This window comes from Oratosquilla oratoria, chromosome 12 (genome assembly GCF_046742065.1).
Source record: "Oratosquilla oratoria isolate Oo_2021 chromosome 12, ASM4674206v1, whole genome shotgun sequence".
Lineage (NCBI taxonomy): Eukaryota > Metazoa > Arthropoda > Malacostraca > Stomatopoda > Squillidae > Oratosquilla > Oratosquilla oratoria.
Window position 1 is genome coordinate 45204876 of NC_134788.1, and position 24546 is coordinate 45229421.

The 24546-nt window shown below is 40.7% G+C and overlaps 1 protein-coding gene across 3 annotated transcripts; it reads right to left on the minus strand.

The window, feature by feature from the left end:
• Positions 1–2963: 2963 nt before the first annotated feature.
• On the minus strand, positions 2964–16251 carry LOC143031612 (uncharacterized). Of its 3 annotated transcripts, none has more exons than XM_076195693.1 (3): positions 16121–16251; positions 15381–15433; positions 2964–5567 (listed from the first exon to the last, which is right to left on the minus strand). In XM_076195693.1, the coding sequence occupies exon 3, from the start codon at positions 4929–4931 to the stop codon at positions 2964–2966; it is 1968 nt and encodes a 655-aa protein (XP_076051808.1). In that variant the 5' UTR covers positions 4932–5567; positions 15381–15433; positions 16121–16251. The 3 variants fall into 3 exon arrangements, with proteins under 3 accessions (XP_076051808.1, XP_076051809.1, XP_076051810.1); XM_076195694.1 differs by lacking the exon at positions 16121–16251 and adding an exon at positions 15693–15797; XM_076195695.1 differs by lacking the exons at positions 15381–15433; positions 16121–16251 and adding an exon at positions 15831–15852.
• Positions 16252–24546: the final 8295 nt, after the last annotated feature.

Sequence of the window (24546 nt, forward strand, 5' to 3'; positions counted from 1 at the left end):
AGACCATTGTGTATATCAGAGGACAGATGAAAGAAACATCTACTGTATGGATTCTGTTTTGGGTTGATGATATAGTCATAGCTGCTAGTGATAATAAGGTGCTAAATTCTGTCAAGATGAGTATGAATAAGAGATTCAAAATGAAAGACTTGGGCAAACTGTCATGGTTCCTTGGCATTGACTTTGTATTTAACAACCGTTGTATAATGATGAATCAGAAGAGGTATTGTGAGAAAGTTCTAGAACGATTCAACATGTCAGACTGCAAACCGAAGTGTATCCCATGTGATCCTGGTATCTGTAAAACAATAGACTGTGAATCCTGCGTACTAGATAATCCTAAGCTCTATAGGAGAATAGTGGGTGGGTAGTCTAATTTATATCATGACTGCAACCAGACCTGACTTATTATGTTTTATGGTTACCAATTTATCACAGTACATGTCAAACCCAACTATAAATCATCTTGGTTTAGCTAAACATGTTTTAAGGTATGTTAAAGGAACACTTGGCTATGGGTTGAAATTTGGTCAATCAGAAGCAGGATTGAAATTGACAGGTTACTGTGATTCTGACTGGGGATCTGCTGAGGACCACCGTAGTATTACTGGTTATTGTTTCAAAATGAGTACTCATGGTCCACTTACATCCTGGAAGTGCAAGAAACAGAGAGTAGTTACTCTTTCCACTTGTGAGGCAAAATATGTAGATCAGTCATGCTGTACAGGAATGTAATGTTTAGCTCAGCTCTATGCAGATGTTACAGGATATCAGAGACACTATAATCCTGTTTGTAGATAACCAGGGTGCAATAGCCTTAGCTAAAAACCCAGTGTATCATCAAAGATCGAAGCATATAGACATCAGATATCATTTTATCAGAGGTCAGATCGAAAATGGATCTGTCAAACTAGTGTATGTACCCTCAGATGAAAATGTTGCAGATATGTTTACTAAACCTCTCTCCAAGGGTACTTTGTGTAAGTTTAGCACAATCAGAGGGTGACTTCAGTTTAAGGGGGGGTGTTAAGGATGACAAACTTTCATCACTTATATCTGTGTGCAGTTATAAAAGAAGTGTATTCATATTTTGTTTATAGAATTTACATTTTTTTTTATTATAGTGCAGAAAATATTATATACATTTTAAATGTATAACTGTATGCATCGTAGACTTCAGTTTTTTTGTTAATACCCAAAAATGTCGTGTGTGGCACTGTCATTCGGAGGGAAAAATACAAACATTACCCAGCAGCAGGTTGTGTTCATCACCACCTTTATTAAAGCCTGTATTAACCCATCAGGATGACTTCAGCTGCAACACTACTTTTAGTAATAAATCCAAATTCTTTGCCACATTTATGGTTGTATGTAGTCTTCTTTTCAGCCTCTCTTTAAGGGTCTAACATAACACCGCTTAAATAAAGCAAGAAATAAAGTCAACCCTTTTGGCAGATTGACAGTCTTTGAGACTCAGAGTCAGAGTCAAACAGAAGGCGGCTCCCACGAATGGGGAAGAGAGCAGAGAGTGCTGGCCCCTGACGGGGTAGAGCGATGCTGACAATCAAGCAGCGGCGGGTGGCTCCTCCCTTAAGATGAAGGGGAGAGTTGGTCCCTAATTGGGGCAGAGCGTTACTGACAGAAATGGGCGATACCTGCGGCAGAAACTGGTCCTGTGCGGTGAGCAATGGGGACGAGTATAGACTTGTATGTCTCTTTTCCTCCGAGCACAAATCTAAAAACAGAGAATTGCACACCTTGCGAAATGTGTCAAGTGTACACCACTGTAAAAAGCAGAAAGTACATTGTTTAGATCTGTCTAAAAGGTTATTCCACTTGCCAACATCAATGAAGTCTTGCATGTGCTGGACCGGTCAGCAGTTGGGGCTAGGAGCAACATCTAATCTCTGCTGAGCCTGAGTTGTTATTGTTACTACTATTTTTGTTACTATCATTATCATATCATTATTGTTATCATTATAATTATCTATACACAAGAGGACTCCATCATAAAATAATGATAATAAACTAGCCTGCTAAGTGATAAGTCAAACATGTCTATATATACATATCTTTATTTGTGAAACATACGTATCAACAATTATAAACAAAACTATTTTCCAGCGTAAAAAGAAGGCAAGCATATAAAATGCACAATCACCGTGCTCCTGGTCATTCAATTAAACAGCAAACCCATCTATAACCTCCATGAGGTACCTCTTCCATGAACTTAATTACAACAAAGACACCAATTAGGTATTCTCGCTAGCATGCTACTTGGTTCAAGTAGAGACGAATTCGGTTACGATCTTTTGTTTTTTAAGTTTCTAAATCTCAAAATGCTTTTGTGTCAGAGTAACAAGCTAAATGACGAACAAAGAAGTTAAGCCTATACAGTACTATACGAATGTTTGACACATTGTTGAGGTGTTCTTACGGAAATCTAGAATATTGTAACCGAAATATTTTCTAGTTAGATGAAATAGCAAAACCACCATCTTTAAGGATTACCTCGCTTCCTTCCAGTATGGGTCAACGTGCGACAAATAAGGTTAATTTCTACTGTGGCTACCCATATGTTGTTTGAGATTATCCTTTCGTGAGAAAGCTGCATCACAAAGGTCACACTTGAAAGGCTCTTCTCCAGTGTGGGTCATCATGTGAGATTTGAGATTACTCGTTCCTGAGAAAGCTGCATCGCAAAGGTCACATTGGAAAGGTTTCTCTCCTGTGTGGGTCATCACGTGACGTTTGAGAGCACTCTTTCCTGAGAAAGCTGTATCGCAAAGGTCACACTTGAAGGGCTTCTCTCCAGAGTGGGTCACTATGTGTCGTTTGAGAGTACCCATCCGTGAGAAAGCTTTATCACAAAGGTCACACTTGAAGGGCTTCTCTCCAGAGTGGGTCATGATGTGATATTTGAGGTTCTTCTTTTGTGAGAAAGCTGCATCGCACAGGTCACATTAGAAAGGCTTCTCTCCAGTGTGGGTCATCATGTGACGTTGGAGATCAGTCTTCCCTGAGAAAGCCGTATCGCACAGGTCACACTTGAAAGGCTTTTCTCCAGTGTGGGTCATCATGTGACGTTTGAGAGCACTCTTTCCTGAGAAAGCTGCATCGCAAAGGTCACATTGGAAAGGTTTTTCTCCAGTGTGGGTCATCACATGATATTTGAGAGCAGCCTTTGTTGGGTGAGCTGCATCACAAAGGTCACACTTGAAGGGCTTCTCTCCAGTGTGAGTCATCACGTGACATTTGAGAGTACTTTTTGTTGAAAGAGCTGCATCACAAAGGTCACACTTGAAGGGCTTTTCTCCAGTGTGGGTCATTATGTGAGATTTGAGGATACCCTTTCGTGAGAAAGCTGCATTGCACTGGTCACACTTGAAAGGTTTCTCTCCTGTGTGGGTCATCACATGATCCTTAAGAGAACTCTTACCTGAGAAAGCTGCATGGCAAAGGTCACACTTGAAGGGCTTCTCTCCAGAGTGGGTCACTATGTGTTGTTTGAGACTATTCTTTAGTGAGAAAGCTTTATCACAAAGGTCACACTTGAAAGGCTTCTCTCCCGTGTGGGTCATGATGTGATATTTGAGATCACCCTTTTGTGAGAAAGCTTTATCACAAAGGTCACACTTGAAGGGCTTCTCTCCAGAGTGGGTCACTACGTGTCCTTTGAGATCACCCTTTTGTGAGAAAGCTTTATCACAAAGGTCACACTTGAAAGGCTTCTCTCCCGTGTGGGTCATCATGTGAGATTTGAGACTACTCGTTCCCAAGAAAGCTGCATCGCAAAGGTCACACTTGAAAGGCTTTTCTCCAGTGTGGGTCATCATGTGATATTTGAGATTACCCTTTCGTGAGAAAGCTGCATCGCACAGGTCACACTTGAAAGGCTTCTCTCCAGTGTGGGTCATCATGTGAGATTTGAGAACACCCTTTCTTGAGAAAGCTGCATCGCACAGGTCACATTGGAAAGCTTTCTCTCCTGTGTGGGTCATCACGTGAGCCTTAAGAGCTCTCTTAAGTGAGAAAGCTGCATCGCAAAGGTCACACTTGAAGGGCTTCTCTCCAGAGTGGGTCACTACGTGTCCTTTGAGATTACCCATCTGTGAGAAAGCTTTATCACAAAGGTCACACTTGAAGGGCTTCTCTCCAGTGTGGGTCATCATGTGAGATTTGAGACTACTCGTTCCTGAGAAAGCTGCATCGCACAGGTCACACTTGAAAGGCTTTTCTCCAGTGTGGGTCATCATGTGAGATTTGAGACTACTCTTTCCTGAGAAAGCTGCATCGCAAAGGTCACATTGGAAAGGTTTCTCTCCTGTGTGGGTCATCATGTGAGATTTGAGAGCACTCTTTCCTGAGAAAGCTGTATCGCAAAGGTCACATTTGAAGGGCTTCTCTCCAGAGTGGGTCGTCACTACGTGTCGTTTGAGAGTACCCATCTGTGAGAAAGCTTTATCACAAAGGTCACACTTGAAGGGCTTCTCTCCAGAGTGGGTCACTACATGTCGTTTGAGAGTACCCATCTGTGAGAAAGCTTTATCACAAAGGTCACACTTGAAGGGCTTCTCTCCAGAGTGGGTCATGATGTGATATTTGAGGTTCTTCTTTTGTGAGAAAGCTGCATCGCACAGGTCACACTTGAAGGGCTTCTCTCCAGAGTGGGTCATCATGTGAGATTTGAGATCACCCTTTTGTGAGAAAGCTTTGTCACAAAGGTCACACTTGAAGGGCTTCTCTCCAGAGTGGGTCACTACGTGTCGTTTGAGATGACCCATCTGTGAGAAAGCTTTATCACAAAGGTCACACTTGAAGGGCTTCTCTCCAGAGTGGGTCACAACGTGTCGTTTGAGATTACTCATACGTGAGAAAGCTTTATCACAAAGGTCACACTTGAAAGGGTTCTCCCCTGTGTGGGACATCATGTGGTATCTGAGAGAACGTTTTGTGGAAAAAGCTGCATCGCACAGGTCACACTTGAAAGGCTTCTCTCCTGGGTGGGCCCTGATGTGACATTTGAGATCACCCTTCTTTTGTGAGAAAGTTGCTTCACAAATGTCACATTAGAAAGGCTTCTCTCCTCTGTCTTTCATGGTGTGATATTTGAAATTACACTTTTTTGAGAAAGCTGCATCACACTGGTCACATTGGACAGGCTATTCTCCATTGTGGGTCATTGTGTGAGATTTGAGACTACATTTTTGTATGAAAGCTGCAATGCAGGGGTCACACTTGAAAGGCTTTTCTCTAGCGTGGGTCATCATGTGTTGTTTGAGATCATACCTTTGTGTGAAAGCTGCATCACACAGGTCACATTTGAAAGTCTTGTATTCTCCAGTGTGGGACGTCACTTGTTATTCAAGAACACTAATTCATGAGAAATCTGCATCAGGCAAGATACTGGAAAAGTTTCTCTCCAGTGTGAATCATATCATGATATTAAAGACAATTCATGAGACAGGTAAGTCACAGACGCCACACAGGATTCTCTTTGTTATATGACAAATTGAAGGAATCTTTGGATACCCTTTTCCAATGAAATGATGATATTTACCCTCGACCTGAAAGAAAAAATATATCATAAGTTTGACATCTAATTTTTTAAGGAACACAAGCATATACAATTACAGCAGGGCATTAACCAAAATACAGTAGGGGAAGGGGACAAACAACTCGTATCATAGAAGAAATTTAAAGGAATAAGAAATAGAAGGTTGAGCAAATAACACTGATGTTGTTGAATAAATACTACAAAGAGATAGAGGACACGAGAAAGGTATTGGTGTATAATGTGTGATACAATAACATAGAAATAAGTAATCTATGTCAAATTTTCATTTAGGATCACTACACAGGCGGCACCGATCCCCAAGAGGAGCTACAACTGCCTTGGGGAGTGCCACAATCCTTTTTCTCAACATGCAATGTTATGTTTTTTCTGCACCGAGGGGTGATTTTCAGGCAATCACCCCTCTTCTTCTACTTTTAGCCAGAGATGTAGAGAGCAATCCTGGGCCCACCACAAAATACACATGCCCAACATGCTCTAAACCCATTACTTTGGGCAGACAGACAAAGGGCTTGGTTCAGTTCAGTATGTGTAAAAACTGGGCCCACCTCACTTGTACAACACTTGCTGACACAAACCAATACACAAACACTTGGACTTGTTCTACCTGCTCTCCAGTAACCCCACTCCCACCTCCCCAACCACAGCCAGCACCCTTACCCACTCCTAATTTCCCTTTGCCCTTATCCCCAATCATTACTCCACTTCCTTTGTCCCCAATCTCTCTTTTCCCCCCTCTAACCCAGATCCTATACCTTCCCCGTTAACACCCCAACTCAACCCCAAACAGCAAGATACAACACACACAGAACACACAACATCAACATATTACAACACAACATTGACAGTATTAACACGAAAAAACATGAACTCGAATACTTTCTTAAACAACACAACATACACATTGCAATTATACAAGAAACAAAAATAAGACACTCACACAAAACACCATCATTTCATAATTATACCACCATCAGACAAGACCGGACCGACGGCAATGGCAGTGGACTCATCACCCTGATCCACCACTCCATCTGTTTTGTGGACACAAGCGCCACAACCAAAATTCTCCTCCCTACCACAGATAACACTACAGAAATCCAATCCATTCGAATCTGCACAGGCAACAAATCAACACTGACAATAGTTAACATATACATTCCCCCCCCAATCATCCCCCACACTTCCAAACACCTTCAGGCCTCAATTTAGCCAACTAGCCTCAATCCCCAACCTGATCATGGGTGATGACTTCAACGCTAAGTCGTCTGCCAGGTATGTTGACAACCCTGACACAGACAGAGGGCTTGATATACAGACTCAGTTTGACTCATTGACTATCATGAACAACACACATAATCATACACATATTGCACACCAAGCCCTCTACACACCCTCTTCTCCTGATATCACCTTTTGCTCCCCCTGCCTAACCCCAGCAACATCATGGAGAGTGGTCAGAACCCTTGGTTCTGACCACCTTCCAATCATCATCACCACCAAAACAAGATGCACCCCAGTTGGCCACAGACACACATACACCAATCACAAGAGAGCTAACTGGGAAGCTTCTACTGAAGAGACAGAACAACATTTTGAAACACTTAACAGAACACCAATCACAAACATAAACAATGCTGTGCACACTTTTAATACAATCATACAAAATGCAGACAAGAGATACATCCCTAGAGGCAATAGAAAATCACACAACCCCAACTTCACACCAGAAATCCAAGGCCTCATCAGACAATGAGACACGCTTAAACACAATACCCCCACACCTATCCCTCCAAACATAGCAGACCAAATACAAACACTAAACACTGTGATTGCCAATAAAATACATGAGCAAAAAACACAAAATTGGCAAAACTTTATCAATACACTTGATCACAAAACAAACACCAGCAAATTGTACAAAACACTCAACAGCATTACACTATCCAACAGTAACACAACACACTCTCATGCAGCAATAATCACAACAACAGACAATCTACCCTCAAACAGACAACAAGCAAAACACACTCATAAATCATTTTCCACAGACAAACCATCTCACTTCTCACCCTGACGACCGACGCACTATTCGATGTAAGAAAGACTTTCCCACAGACTCAGCCTATACACCCTTCATAGACAGTCAGACAAAACACATAATACATAATCTCAAGCACTCATCTGCCTGTGGCCCTGATAACATAAGTAACATCCACCTAAAACATATTGGACCACAAGGTATACATGCACTCACAAACATTGCAAACTACAGCTATTCGCACAACACTATACCCAACATCTGGAAGTATGGTAAAATCATCACCATTCCAAAACCAAACAAAGACCCAACAATCCCAACATCGCACCGCCCAATCACACTTCTCTGCACCCCCTCTAAAGTCATTGAACGCCTAATACTTCAACTTGTCACACCACATATTCCCCTTGCTGACTCACAACACGGTTTTAGGCCACTACACTCCACAAACACTCTTCTGATAAACCTCGCACAAACAATTTTAGATGGCATCAATTCAAATAGACCACACCACAGAACACTTCTTATAACATTAGACATTAGTAAAGCTTTTGATGCTATCCCCCGCCACAACCTAACAAATAAAATATATAACACAGACATGCACAATAACACCAAAAGATGGCTGGCCAATTATCTGGCAGGTAGGAATGCTTATGTGTCATATAATGGCCAATCATCGCACATCAGAAACATTAAGAATGGAGTACCACAGGGCTCTGTTCTATCCCCCACACTCTTTAATCTATACATGCATGACTTACCCACACCAGACACCTCAGAAATACAAATCTCTTCCTACGCAGATGACATAACAATCACATGCACACATCGTAACTCAGACAAAGCTGCAGAAATAATCCAGCCATACCTTGATACACTCAACACATGGTTCATCACAAACAGACTCAAAATAGCTCCAGCCAAATCTACAGCAACACTTCTTACCAACTGGACAAAAGAACATAAATACATACCTCATCTCTACATCAACAACACTCTAATACCACACACAAACACACCGAAAATTCTTGGTGTAATATAAGATACATCCATGTCTTTCAAACAACACATTACAAACATAAAAAACAAATGCACACCTAGACTTAATGCACTTAAGTCAATCACTGGAACAACATTTGGATAAAACAAAGAAACTAATACAACATTATACAAACAATGCATACGCTCAGTAATGAATTATGCAAGTCCTGCATGGGCTCCTAATCTCAGTGAGATACATCACAACACCCTTCAAATCATACAAAACAAAGCCCTAAAGGCAATTACAGGCTGCACAAATACAACACCTACAGACCATTTACACCATGAAACAAAAGTCCTCAAAGTCAAGGACCACCACTACACAAGAGGAACACAAACACTTGCTGCAGCCACCACAGACACATCACACCCGCTACACTACAGAGCAGAACACCCACACACACCAAGAAACATCAAAACAACACCCAAAGACCTGTATCACACACAGATACTCTCTTCTCTTCCTCCACAACCACCAAATACCAGCCTCCGGAAACATATTCATAATCATATCACTCACCGCTCCATTAACACACTGAGAGACAACACACTACTGCATGCCAGACCCCCTGATATCCACCCTTCTGAATCCTCTTTCCCACAAAAGGACAGAGTCCACCTGGCCAGACTGCGGTGCGGCCACCACCCAGCACTTCAAAGCTACCAGAAGAGGCTAGATGACCGCATTGTGAACAGCTGCCCAGGATGTAACACTTCACCCCATACCATACAACGCATAATGGAAGACTGCATTATACACAATCATGCACGCAAACAACACAACATACAATTTATAAAGGATTTGTGGGAAAACCCAATTTCAGCTGTGGCATTCCTTGGGGACAGTCTAGGGAATGACAACAACAACAACAATGAAGGATGTCATAAATAAACATTTGAGATTCATGAGAATCTGCTATTCATTTTTACAGCAATCTTTTTTTTTTTTTTTTTTTTCATTTTGCAGTGAACCCCCCATCCCCTAACATCAGGGTTGGAGGGGTATTGGCTGCATGTTATTGTGGCAAAGTAGCATGCAGTTGATACTTTAGGGTCTATATGGGCTACCCCTACAGACCAGAGCCACACATCATTCTGTCTGTCTGTGATAGAGGAAAACTCTTTTCATAGGGAAATGATGACACTTTTATACTAGGACTGGCCCTCAGTTATGCTGCCCCCCCACCCTTGTTACTGTCCTGTACAATTTTTCTGAATATCTATTTCCTTTTTTTGCCTACCCTGTGGTGGGGGAATAGAATGCTACCACCAAGTCTTTCCACTTGAGTCGTATAAGGCGACAAAAAATGGGACGGGGGATAGGATTAGGAGTTCTACTACCTGTAGCCCCAAAAGGGGTCATTCCTAAAAAAAGTAAAGGCATAAGAGGGTCTGGGAGTTTTCCAAACAGTACCCTAAGGTTTGGGTCTTTTAATGTGCGTGGATGTAGTACAGATGAGAGTAAAAGGGAAGAGATAGGCTGTATGTTTGTGAGAAGAAAGATGGATGTGCTGGCTTGAGTGAAACTAAAATGACGGGGAGGGGCGATTGTGAGTTTGGGAGTGTAGCTGGGAGGTACTCAGGTGTCAAGAGTGGACGAGAGAAGGGGTGGCTATACTAGCAAGTGAAGAGATAAGTAAGCGTGTTGTGGAGTGGAAGGAGGTTTCATCAAGGTTGATGTGGATGAAGGTGAAGCTGGGAAGGGAGATGTAGGTTTTTGTAAGTGCGTATGGGTCTGGTAGTGAGAAGAGCATAGAGGAAAGGGAGGCTTTTTGGGTAGATATAAATGAGTGCATAGAGGGATTAGGGAGAAATGTCAATGTAGTTGTATTGGGAGACCTTAATGCTATGGTAGGAAATGAACCAATAGACAGAGTGATTGGGATGTATGGAGTTCCAGGTAAAAATAATAGTGGAAAATTGATGGTGGAGATTTGTCTTGAGAGTTGATGATAGCAAATACAGTGTTTAGGAAGAAAGTCAAGCATAAGTACACATGGGAGAGGGTGGTGGATGGAAGGGTGGCAGACAGAGCATTAATGGACTATATAGTGGTAACCAGGAGTGTGGTAGAAAGAGTCAAGGATGTACATATCCTGAGGGGAGAGAGTGGGGGAATATCAGATCATTTTCTGGTGGAAGGTAAATTGAGAATGGAGAATGGGTGGAGAAAGAGAAAAACGGCAGAATGTAGGGAGGTACTTGGAGTGAACTGCTTAAATGAGGAAGAAAAGAAGAATGAGTATAAGAAGAAGTTGAGAGAGGAATGGGAGGGAGTAAAGGATAGAGTAGAACTAGGAGTGGAGGAGGAATGGGGATGGTTCAAGGAGGGAGTCATAAGGTGTGCAAAGATGGTGTGTGGAACAAGGAGGGAGGGAGGAAATAGAAGGAAGGGTAGTGAGTGGTGGGATGAGGAAGCAAATAAGGGTGTAGTAAAGAAGAAACAGCCATTCATAGATTGGCTACAAATAAGAACGAGGGAATCGTATGAGAGGTACAAAGTAAAGAGAAGGGAAGTTAAGCATAAGATAAAGAAAGCAAAGAGGAGAGATGTGTAATGGGGTAAGAGTATGACAGAAAATTTTTAAAGTAATAAAAAGATGTTTTGGAAGGAAATTAAAAGAGGAAGAGGAGGCGAATCAAGTAGAGAAGAAAAGGTAAAAGGTGCAGATGTAGAGATGATAATGGAAGAGAAGGCAGTGAGAGGAAGGTGGGCAGAGTATTTTAGGGAGTTGCTAAATGTGAAGGATAGGGAGGGAAGGGTAGTTGCAGTGGGAAGCGCTAAGAAAATGAGAGTGATGAGTGAGGAAAATAGGGAAGGATGAAGTGAAAGCAGCTGTTAAGCTGTTAAAAAGATGAGAGCAGGTATGGCACCTGGGTTGGATGGATGCCATGCAGAATGCCTGAAGGAGGTACAGTTATGGTGGACTGGCTGGTGAGGTTATTTAATGTTTGTTAAAGAGAGGGTAGAGTGCCAGAGGACTGGAGGAGTACCTGTATAGTTCTGCTTTAAAAGGGAAAGGGGGACAAGTGTGAGTGTAGTAGTTTCAGAGGGGTCAGCTTGTTGAGTGTAGTTGGGAAGGCTTATGGGAGGGTCATGATTGAGAGGATTAGGAGAGGAACAGAGGGATTAATTGGAGAGGAACAGTGTGGGTTTAGGACAGGTAGGGGTTGTGTAGATCAGATTTTTGTGGTAAGACATATACGTAAGAAAACAATAGGAAAAGGTAAGGATTTTTTTGCGCTTTTATGGATCTGGAAAAGTCTTATGACAAGGTAGACAGGAGGGCACTGTGGGAGGTACTGCACATATATGGGATAGGAGGAAAGCTGTTAAGAGCAGTCAAGAGTTTTTATGAGAGTAGTAGAGCTTGTGTTAGGATTAGAAATGGAGAGAGGAAATGGTTTGAGGTAAAGGTGGGACTTTGTCAGGGATGTGTTATGTCGCCCTGGCTGTTCAATCTTTGCATGGATGGGGTGGTGCGAGAGGTGAATGCAAGGGTAGTGGGTCAGGAGTTGGAGATGATTAAAGAAAATGGAGAAAAGTGGGAGGTGAGCCATTTGTTGTTTGCTGACGACACTGCCCTTGTGGCAGGATCAGAGGGATTGAGGAAGTTAGTGACAGAGTTTGAGAAGGTGTGTGAAAGAAGGAAGCTGAAGATAAATGTGGGTAAAAGTAAGGTGATGAGATGTACAAGGGGAGAGTGACAGCAGGCTGGAAGTGAGCATTAAGGGTTAGAGACTGGAAGAAGTGGGTAGTTTTAGATACTTGGGTGCAAATGTGGAAGGAAAGGGAGGAGTGGGGGTGGAGGTAGAATGTAGATTGAGAAGCGAGTAAATGCCTTGGTGGATTGAAAAGTGTAATGAGAAATAGACATCTGGGAATGGATGCTAAAAGGAGGTTATATGAAGGAGTGATTGTGCCAACAGCACTGTACAGGGCAGAAACATGGAACATGAGGGAGGAAGAGAGAAGGAGTTTAAATGTGTTTGAGATGAAATGTCTGAGAAGTATGATAGGGGTTACTAGGCTAGAGTGAGAAATGAGGTGAGGAGGAGAACAGGGGTGGAAAGGGAGCTGGGAGGTAGGGTTGATGAAAGAGTATTAGGATGGTTTTGACACAGAAAGAATGAGTGAAGAAAGATTAGTAAAAAAAAAAGTGTGGAAGGCAGAGGTGGAATGAATGAATATGAAAGGGCGTCCTAGGATGAGATGGATGGATGGGGTGAAAGGAGCATCAGGAAAGAGAGGAATGTCTGTGGAGGAAGGACGGGAGAGGACAGAAGATAGGGGTGAATGGAGAAGGGTTGTGTATAGATGATGCTGTGATGCATGAGGGGGAGTAGTTGGGGGATGTGGGGTGAGGGAGAAAAATTTTGACGCAGCCCTGTCTTCTCCATTTCTGCATGAGGGGATGGAGAGGGGGGTCGCTGAATTTATGAAGGGGCCTTGCTGTGGATGTGCTGTGTCTTGCGACACTGCTTCTAACCCAGGGCAGTGGACAGGATGCAGGGATTACCCATCATCTGGGAGGTGCCAAGATGAGAGGGAGGGTGGAGGGGAGTGGAATATATAGGAAATGGAATGGGTGGGAGTGGTTTCTATGCATTTTCTTTTTGGCTACCCCCCATGGAAGGGTGAAAAAGCCTTTGGTATGTATGTACCACCAGAAGCTTATAGATAAAAATACAAATTGTTGATTTTTTCATATCTCTGTGTGAGAAGTAAATTACTTGTAATCAATGTATCCTAACCTGTCTCTACCTACACTTAGGATATGTTGGATTCACCGCTCCCTTCCATCAAATACTAAAACGAGGCGAACAATTGGGATTATTCTTATTCAGTAAAAACATCCAGTACAAATGAGTTCTAAGTAACTTGTATGAATCTGTGTGCCTTGTAGCAGTCTTACGCATAAATCAACAAAATATTTAAGTTTTCAAGTTATGGGGTACTATACTATTTTGAGAACATTTTGATACAAAGTATATTACTTGCTAATATTTTAGAAGTATGATGAAAATATACAAATATATCAAGGCATTAACCAGAGTCCGGCAAGTTTAGAGAACAAACAATTTGCACCAAAGAAGCTTAAAAGAAGACGAAGAAAATGGACGATTGAAAATAAAATATGACAGATTAGAAAAAAAACAAAACAAAACAGGCTGATAAAGTGAAAATTAACAGAGAATTAAGAAGTCACTTACTTCTCTCAATCTACGTTCTACCTCCGTTTACCAGTCAAAACATTCCCGGGTCATAACGTCCTCGTGTCAATATGTCCTAGGGTCAAAACTCCATTCAATTCCTTCCATTATTACTAGCATTTTTTAACATAATCTAAAACCAATAGTCCTTGTCATTTATACCATAAATTACGACTGAATTTGATCAATCACTCCAACATCGGCCACGCCAAGGTTGATCAAGGCTCGCTGGGCATAATTTCTACATTGGAATCCCCCCTTCCCCCTCTGCACACACACATACCCGACCTACGTTTATGCTGAATTACGAGTAAGGTAATTTGTTGCGGTATTCGTAGCTGTGGTTGGTCATTTTGCAAAAGCTAAAAACATAAGTTCTCTTTGGTCAAATTACATGAAAATCAACACATTTTAAAGAAAATAGTTCAAATAATTAAACTGTATGCAATCTATTACACTAACAACACATTACTAAGAAATTTAATAGAATGTAGTTTGATCCATACCACCAGTGATCATAGATGGCAGGCTGGACGAATTGTAGCTGTGGTAATTAGTGAGTCGGATGGTATTCGTAGCTGTGGTCGGTAATTAGTCAGAAAATCACACATTTTAAAGATAATAGTTCAAATAATTCAACTGTATGCAATCTATTACACTAATAACACAATAGTAAGAAACTTAATAGAATGTAGTTTGATCCATACTAGTGATCATAGATGGTGGGCTGGACAGATCGTAGCTGTAGTTGGGAATTTTGCAGAGGATAAAAACATAACTTCTCTTTGATCAAATTACATGAAAATCACACATCATAAAGAAAATATATCAAACAAGGCAACCATATGCTAATTTTTATATAAAATTGTGCATTTGAGCAAAAACCGTCATTGTCTGGGTTTGGTCGGTAATTAGTGAGTCGGACAGTATTTGTAGCTGTGGTCGTTAAGGATAAAAACAGGATTTCTCTTTGATCAAATTATATGGAAATCACACATTTTAAATAATGCAACCGTATATATGTAATTGTGCATTTGAGCAAAAATCCTCCTTGTTTGGGTTTGGTCAGTAATTCATGAGACAGCTAATTAGCTATTACATCCCTGATCTCAAACGGTACAGAGTACGTACATGACTTTGTATGTGTACACAACATTGAAGACACTTGGTCATTCATTCATGGTTGTAGTCTCCTTAATTACAGATTAGATACGTTTTATCAATTATTTTCATTGTGAACAGACAAGTACATTGCAGAACGGGGACGTTTTGGTACTTGACCCGGGGACATCTTGGTACTACCACACCGAGAATATTTTGACCCGGGGACGTTTGGACTCCACTCCTTCCTGCCACACTCACACCCCAGTTTGATGATAATAAAATTAGATGATGAAGGATACAATAACAATAATAATAAGAGAGAAATCTTGGTCATATTTTTCCAGAGGTCCCGCCCAACGATCAATGATGTCAGATACCAACATTTGTGTGATCCTTGCTAACCTTTTACTGACTTTTATTTGTCTGGGAACACTTCCCCTTCCCTACACACAGGCCTGAAAATAAAACAAAAAACATGTTTATCATTCTCGAGTGAAAAAAAAATAATAATAATGATAATAACAATCTCTACCTATACCTAGGTTAGGTGGTCAATTTATATATGCACACAACGGTACAAGTTGATATATGGCCCATGTGTTCCTAGTGATAAATGTTGTGATATGAACCATGGTGTACTTGATTTCCTTCGCAAGTGCGTAGTTCTCGAGATATTGAATATGAAAGATATGTAACTTGGGTTACCTCACTTACCAGAACGATCTGAGGGGGACGTGTGGGAAAACGGGGTTTTTGGGTGGGGAGAAGCAATAAATGGGTAATGGGCGTTTGCAAAAGCACAGATTTATGCAATGTAGAGCCAGGAATATCATAGAAATAGGGAAAAAACACCCCGGTTGGCGGGAGTGTTCCGTGTATTTGGTCCTCGCTTCGCTTAGGACTGACGTCATATTTTTCTGGTGTTTGATCAAACATTTTGGTGTTTTATGATTTTTTGTTTTATTTGACCAAATGACAAGACATCTTGTCATCGGAGTTTAATGGGTTAATATCACAACATTTATGACTAGGAACACATGAGACATATATGAAGTTCTCTACATCTATGCAGCCTCAGAACGTAGCAATAAACCACATCAGTAGAGGTATTCCGAACCGTACAATAATAGCATTATGATTACCTTATGCTGATGAAGTAGAGGCTTGTGTTGAAGAGGTTGATTGTTCAGGTGATGAGGTTGCAGGAAGAAATGATGTAGCACTTTTTCTTCCTCGTAGGTGTGGAGGAAGATATAGCGCGCCAGATACTACTTATAGTATTTGGTTCTGATTCCTGGGCGTTTAGACCACTGCTTCAAATCTAGCCAGAGACGCTCGATATTTTGAGTGTGAACTTTTGGATTGTTCGGATCAACAAAGTGATCTTTATGATTGATCACGAAGTGGCTGTAACCTTGGTCGCACAGTTGTTTGTACGCCCGCCAGGAGTCACTATAGACAACAGAGCCTGGTTTAATAAAATTTTTGATGATCGGCACGAGCGTACGAGCACTCCTGTCTTTGTTCAGTAGAGGCACGAGGAAGCACTTTTTGGTGAGTCTTTCGATGCCCCCAAAAACCCACAGTTGTTTTGTGAAGCGACCCCTATTATATTTTCTCTTGATGAAGAGAGTTTCGTCGATCTCGACCTCAATGCCCTCCCCCCCAATAGGACCCTGATTTTCCAGCCAACGCTCGGTAACTTCAGCGCAGAAGCTCCGCCAGTCCACACTGGTGGTTGGAGCGAAATTCAATTTTTTTATAACCGTACGATGGTTCCACTGTTTGTGAAGCCAATGGTTCACAAACGCGATTATCTGCGAGGGTTTTAAGTGAGTTCCCTCTAAAAATGTGCCTTTGTAATCAGACGAGGTGTAAGGACACTGTTTAGACCGCTTGGTCTTGGCAATTTTTTTCCACCTCCCACAGTACCAAGAATGCTTACTTGCCCTATAAGTACAGGGAAGCTTGCAGTTTGGACACTGTACGTCGTTGGGTAAAATACCTCAATTTCTTAATTTATTTAACTAATTCACCACATTACATTTTGTATCCTTGTACTTTGTGATTATGATTGATACATTTTACTTATGTATTACCATTTGATCGTATTTCTCATTGTTTTGGTTGGAGGGTCCGCTGCGTTACATACCAACCCCCACTTGAGCACTTGCCATTTCTCGTCTAGGCTAGTTTTAATTAGGCTAGTTAGGATCATGTGTCTCCTTCTCGTAACTAGTAACTACCTCACAAGACTATTAGAATTGCCTCAACTTCTGCCCAGACGTTGCGTCACATTCCTTTTGCAATTTTATCGATTTCCCGCCGAAAAACAGCGTACTGTGCCTCAAGCTTGGTGCCGCTGGTATCACTTGGTGGCAGTAGGCACGCGGCACTCCCATGGAAGACGTCCTCTTACGACCTCACACAATCGTTAGTGAACAAATACCCACGAACATGAACAAGTTATTCCCGTCGTTGCAGCGGCGGCGCCAAGGGGGGACTTGGAGGGGGGGGGCTTTAGCCTCCCCAAAAAAGTGGTCAGCTCCCCATTACCCCCCCCCCCAACTGAATGAGCAAATTGAACATTTAAAACACTCATTAAAATTATTTTATCAAGTGGAATTTTTAATGGCAAGGGCTGAAAATTTGTCAGCCATCAGGGCTAGCCCTACCATTAACCCCCTCCCCATCTGAAATGAGGACAATATATGTGTATTATTGCGGCGTTATGCAAGTTCAACTGCTTTCATTGTATATGACCCACGCCTCAAATCACCTGTAACCCGTTGTAGAAATGTCACACATTACAGATAGCCTATCTGTAATGTATGACATATATATGCATAGCCTATCTGAGTTAGACTATGCAACGAATCAGGGCGTGGCCAGGCGACAATAGTATTCCCAAAGTATATAGACCAGGGGTTCTCAAAGTGGTCGATCGGAACATCCAAGGGGTCAATGAATAGCCGGGGGTTGATGAATAATCAGGGGGTCGGTGAATGTTTACTGCTGGAGTAGAAGAGACAATAAGAAAAAAGAAAAGAAAAAAAATAAATTCAAACTACAAAACTACACAGTATTAATGATTATGCTAATAAACATTTTTAGTTAATACCAATCATTGGTTTAATACCGATAATATAAAGATACTTTATAATAGTTTACAATATATTATTGTGAGCTATTGTAAGCGAAACTGGTCAGGAATAAACTCGATATTCAAATAAAGACCCGTGCTTCCCCCTTCACTTTTCCCATAATAGTCTGTACATATATATATATATATATATATATATATATATATATATATATATATATATATATATTCGACGCACCCAAGTTATATTACATTTGACCTCTGTCACACTCCAAACTTCATCATAGTTCTTAACTCTTCTTAATATTTTCTGTCATATTTGAGATGGTGCCAGCGGCGGCGCCAGGAATTTTTAGTTGGGGAGGCTAAGGGAGGGGGGGCTGAGCAAATGTTTGGGGTGGCTTATAGTACTATAATTTCCGCGTTAGCGGCAATCCGAAAGGCCTAGTCCAAGGTCCGCCATGGGGTCAAAGGGGCCGGCCTAGGGTCCTTGCTGGGGTCCAGGGGTACCGCCCTGACGGGAGCTCTGCTAGGAACACAACATGTTGACGAGGGGGGGTGTGTGTGTCTCAGGAAATAAACTCAGATGATGATCATTCACGAACATCTGAACATGGGAGGCATACCATGCTGTTTTGATCCCGGTAAAAAAATTGATTTTTCTAACCTCACTTATCTATTGTTCGAATGAGGTATATCGAGTTTCCAAACCCACTGCTGGAGGTCTATTATTATCACTTCACCGAGCTGCTATTCCACTTAGGTTGCAAAAAATTACACTGTACTTTGGGCAGGATTGTAATCAAAACCCCCTCTACATGCTCTGCATGCTGTGACTAGGGTTTCTTGAGCTGGATTAAATGTTTATGAATGGGATATTATTGTCTGTCAATCATCAAATTGTGTAATTGGGTAAGGAAGGAAATCAAGTGTATATTTTTACCGTAACCAATTCATCATGCAGTATATGCCATAGGAAATTCAGGGCCAATGTGGAAAATCAAAAGCTTCTTATATAATATTGTGGGCCCTGGCATCTAATCACCCTTTTAACCCATATAGCATATACGTCTGTGTAAATTACTTCATGAAACATTACTTGAAGTAGGCTATATTTCTTCAATTGTCGAATAAACAAAAATTGAAATAAAAACAAAAAACAAAAAAGTTTTCCGGTTTGTATAACATTCATATGAATGAAAGTGAAATTCGTATATAGCTGAACAAACACTTTTGAAACATAAGCACTTCCCTAGAAACTATTTGCATATTTCGATAACAAAGATGTAATCCTCTTGCTGAACTTAGTTGCAAGTTGTTCCTTAAGAATAGTTTTAAAAACAGATAGAAATTCATGTTTTCTTCATTCAGTGTCCTTCATATGAAAAATCCAGTAAATCCTTGATGTTTTGACATTTCATGGATTTCAACCATAAACAGATAAAGTTAAAAAAAGAAGAGAAACTCACGATGATATATCTCAGGAAATACATCGTTACACCTACTTTAAAATGATACGCCTATTCCTATGGTTGGCAGCAAGTGCATCGATAATCATATCCCTGCCTAACATCTTTGCTCCTTGGGAATTGATGTTTAATACTCCAAGATTACTGGTACGCTTGTCACCGCTACTGTTACACAAATAGGTTTTCAGTTGCTTTAGGCACGAAAAGCTTCTTTCACATGATGGTGAGTTAACTGGAAGAGTAACATTAATACGCATTAGTTTATACAAATCTATGAATGCATCTTTGTACGGTTGGAGCATGATGGCAAGTTGCATAGGTGTGTCCACTTCCATTCCCTGCTCCTGCTTTCTGGCAATCAACCTTGCTAGTTGGTGCAGCTCTACGGATAGATCTTTGTCCTTCACCCCGTAATTTGCAGCCATTCCTAATAGCTTTTCCTTGTTCAAAAAGGTTGGATGATTGGGGTTGAGGGCAGATACTCCAATAAGTACCTGACATGCATCACCGGAAAACCTTCTTCTCAATTCACTGAGAAACTTGTCTATCACGGAGTAGTAAATCCGTCTCTTGGTAACATCGGAGTCATTCGAATCATCATCTTGTCCTATGCTGGATGTTATGACAAACTCATCCAAGTATCGTGGGGCTGCCCTTTGCCTCTGACGTGCAAGTTGTCTACGAATCCATACTAGTCTGGCACAATTCTTCAGCATGATTTCGTAGTTGCTCCCAGCTCTCTTCATTTCTCATCTCTGTGAGACTAGACATCCTGATGCACCACCGACGAAGAGAAAAAAATTGTATAGTGATTGGATTGTGATGAAAAACTCAGAGATTGACCTTATATTGTTTACACAGTCAACTAAAACGAGGTTTAGCCTATGAGCATAGCAGTGAATGTATACAGCCTGTGAAACATCTCTTCTGAATCTTTCTTGGACCCCATTGGTGCAACCCGACATATCTGCCGCTCCATCATAGCGCTGACCGATACAGGTACTGTGGTCAATTTTACATTTGGCTAAAGTTTCTTTTATCTTCTGGAGTAACGATTCTGCATCAAGGCCTTCAACTGGTGTGAAATCCAAAAATTCTTTATGAAGTTCCTGATCATGGAGATACCTCACAGCAATAGAGATCTGCTTCTTCTTCGCTATATCCTTCGTTTCGTCCACCATGATGGCAAAGTGCACTGCTTGTTTCACCTCATCACTTATCTCCTTTCTGATCATACCTGCCATTATTTCAAATAATTCATTCTGTATATCGTGGTGAGTATATTTTGCATTCCCCGGACCGATAACTTTTTTTGCGACTGTATGATCATACTTGGCTAGCACATTAAGTCATTCCAAAAAGTTTCCTCGATTGTCGGATTCATCCTCTTCTCTGTGCCCTCTCTGGGCAACATTTTGACATGTTGTATAGAGAAGTACATCAATAACTGCTTTAGTGTACCGCCGATTATCCACCACTGTCTTGGCATGCCCGACATCAATGGCTTGATAAATTGTTGCCCCTGTAACTTTCTGCAATTTGAATTCTCCCCAAGCTTGCATCGCAAATTTATGACAAGCTGAAGTATCATGAGCCTTCACAGACATGGTTGCCTTCTTCCAATTCTTGAATCCGTTGTGGATGAATGATTGTTCAGCTCGACCAAGATGGGAAGTTGTAAAATGACGACACGCAAAACAGTAAGCTGCATCTTTGACCACGAAAGTATTCAAGCCAAGAATATTGTTGGTGCTATCTTTTATTGAATGATCTTGTTTGACCACCTTGCATGTGTGAAGGATATTTCTTCAAGTCAGGACAGGTAGGCCCACTATCTGGCAGCAGGCTGATGTTATTTGGCCCTGGAGGACGTCTTGTGTTTTTCTGGGCACTGTCATCTTCCACCTTCTCTTCCAACTCCGGATTTTCAGTAGAACTAGAAGTACATGGTTCTTGATCGTCGTCATTAACTCGTTGCCTCTTGTGGGGAATTAGGAAGCGATCCATGACCTATACAGAAAAATAGAACATATGATTAAAAATGGGGGTGGGACGAAATTTTCTTTAAGTACTATAGGCCCTATACATAACACACTAACAATCAGAAATTGTGTTCATTTTCGTGGTTTATTCAGCCCTCGCCAGCAATGGCTGATTCGGACCACTTATAGACTTCGTGACTCATTCGTCAATTGTCACTATTGGGAAATACATTAGGTAGGTTAGATTCACTTTAGGTTAGGTTTTAATTGAATTAGGTTCGGTTAGGTTAGCTTAGGTTAAATATTTGTATAAATATTCCATCCTTTTGATGACTTTTGTTACAAAAATATGTTAAGCTTATTAATTTTTACATTGATTCTAATTCTCAAAGAAGAGATTAATATTTCGTCTTTAACATTTCTATCTTTCCTCTTTGTCTTTCTAATGCAAAATTCATATAAAACATTATTGGCGCTCTCAACATCACTATTATCAAATACCAACGTTTATAGTATAGTAACAGTGTCATCTTGATAAGATCGCTGGATTCGTTTAAAATCCAATATTGGTAATATTGGACTCGAAACTGAGCGGGTCCCCCTGCGCTAATGTGCTGCGAGCAACAACCAATAAACGAATGGAAAACATCCTTAAGAAACAAGAGCCTGTATAGTTATTAGTGGAACTGTGAAATTAAGAAAAAGCATGTGCTTCACAACGAAACAAAAACAGTTGAAAGTACGTATACAGGTTTTTGTATATTTATGCATAAAAATGCCCATATATATGTAGCAGCACCACAATATAAAAACAGATCCATGAATTGAAATCATCTCCATGTGGGGAAAACTATTTACAAGATTGAAACAGCAAGTTGAAAAACCTCAGCATGTACAATATCACAAACAAACCCACCACCAACCAAACTGAAACTGCATGAATAACAACCACTAAATTTCTCAGTGTTTCCGATCAAACTGATTGAAGTTTATTGTTGCCAAGAACGCAATTTCGCCTAAATCATGCGTCTTGCTTATGAACACTACAGTACATACGAAGGCTGTAAAATTGAAAATTCAATTGATTTGATTTAATTAGTTTGAATTGATTTCATAATCTATTGCGTCTTTAAGAAATTACTCAGTCTCATTAGTTATTAATATTAGTTATATCTGGTTTTCCATATAAATACGATCCATTCATATTGGTACCATCTCAAATATGACAGAAAAAAAAATCAACGTGGGTAGAGGTTAAGAATGAATGCGAAGAAAAGTTTAAGAAGAGTTAAGAACTATGATGAAGTTTGGAGTGTGACAGAGGTCTAATGTGATATAACTTAGGTGCGTCGAATATATATATATATACATATATATATATGTATATATATATGTATATATATATATGTATACATATATATATATGTATACATATATATATATGTATATATATATGTATATATATATATATATATGTATATATATATGTATATATATATACATATATATATATATATTCCACTACAAGAATGTATTGTAACCTATTATAAAGTATTTTTATATTATTGGTATTAAAGCAATGATTGGTATTAACTAAAATATTTATTAGCATAATCATTAATACAGTGTAATTTTGTAGTTTGAAATTATTTTTAAATGGTCTCTTCTACTCCAGCAGTAAACATTCACCGACCCCCTTTCGACCCCTTGGCTATTCATTGACCCCTTGGATGTTCCGATCGACCACTTTGAGAACCCCTGGTCTATATACTTTGGGAATACTATTGTCGCCTGGCCACGCCCTGATTCGTTGCATAGTCTATCTCAGATAGGCTATACATATATATGTCACACATTACAGATAGGCTATCTGTAATGTGTGACATTTCTACAGCGGGTTACAGGTGATTGAGGCGTGGGTCATATATAATGAAAGTAGTTGAACTTGCATAACGCCGCAATAATACACATATATTGTCCTCATTTCAGATGGGGAGGGGGTCAATGGTAGGGCTAGCGCTGATGGCTGACATATTTTTAGCCCTTGCCATTAAAAATTCCACTTGATAAAATAATTTTAATGAGTGTTTTAAATGTTCAATTTGCTCATTTCAGTTGGGGGGCTAATGGGGGGGCTGGCCACTTTTTTGGGGAGGCTAAAGCCCCCCATGGCGCCACCGCTGTCCTGGTGCAAAGATAAGAGGGAGGGAATCTTTTGAAAGTAATAAAAAGATGTTTTGGAAGGAAATTAAGAAAGGAAGACGAGGCGAATGAAGTAGAGAAGAAAAGGTAAAAGATGCAGATGGAGAGATGATAATGGAAGAGATGGCAATAAGAGGAAGGTGGGCAGAGTATTTTAGGGGGTTGCTAAATGTGAAGGAGGATAGGGAGGGAAAGGTAGTTGCAGTGGGAAGTGCTAAGAAAATGAAAGTGATGAGTGAAGAAAATGGAGGAGAAATAAGGAAAAGTAAGGTGAAAGGGTTGGATGGACGTTATGTAGAGAGCCTAAAAAAAGGAGGTACAGTGATAAGGGACTGTCTGGTGAAGTTGTTTAATGTTTTTCTAAAAGAGGGTGGAGTGTCGGTGAGGCGCAGCGAACTGGGGACTGCGCAGATCAAATGGACAATCAGCATCATAGCGTCCGTGACGTAGACAGACTTGGGACAGAAGGTTATTTATTCACGGGAATGTTCGATGCGTCTTTATTGCAGATCCGATCCATCACGCAGGATGGACCCAAGGTCAATACAAACAGGTCTGCCAATGTGAAATCGGGTGAGGTGTCTGTGACCTCACCTGAGCCCCTCTTGAGCAGTCGGGGGGCTCAACTAGGCCCATCCATACCTCATTCTCCGTTACTAAGTTTTTCTTCCCTACTTGTTCAGTTTTAAGTGACTATTTCCAGTTACAATATAAATTAATTAATTTCTAAGTACTGTCGATGTTATATGGAAAATTCAATTTAAAATAAAACTATATATATGAATGAAACTTTATTGAGACAACTTCTTTGG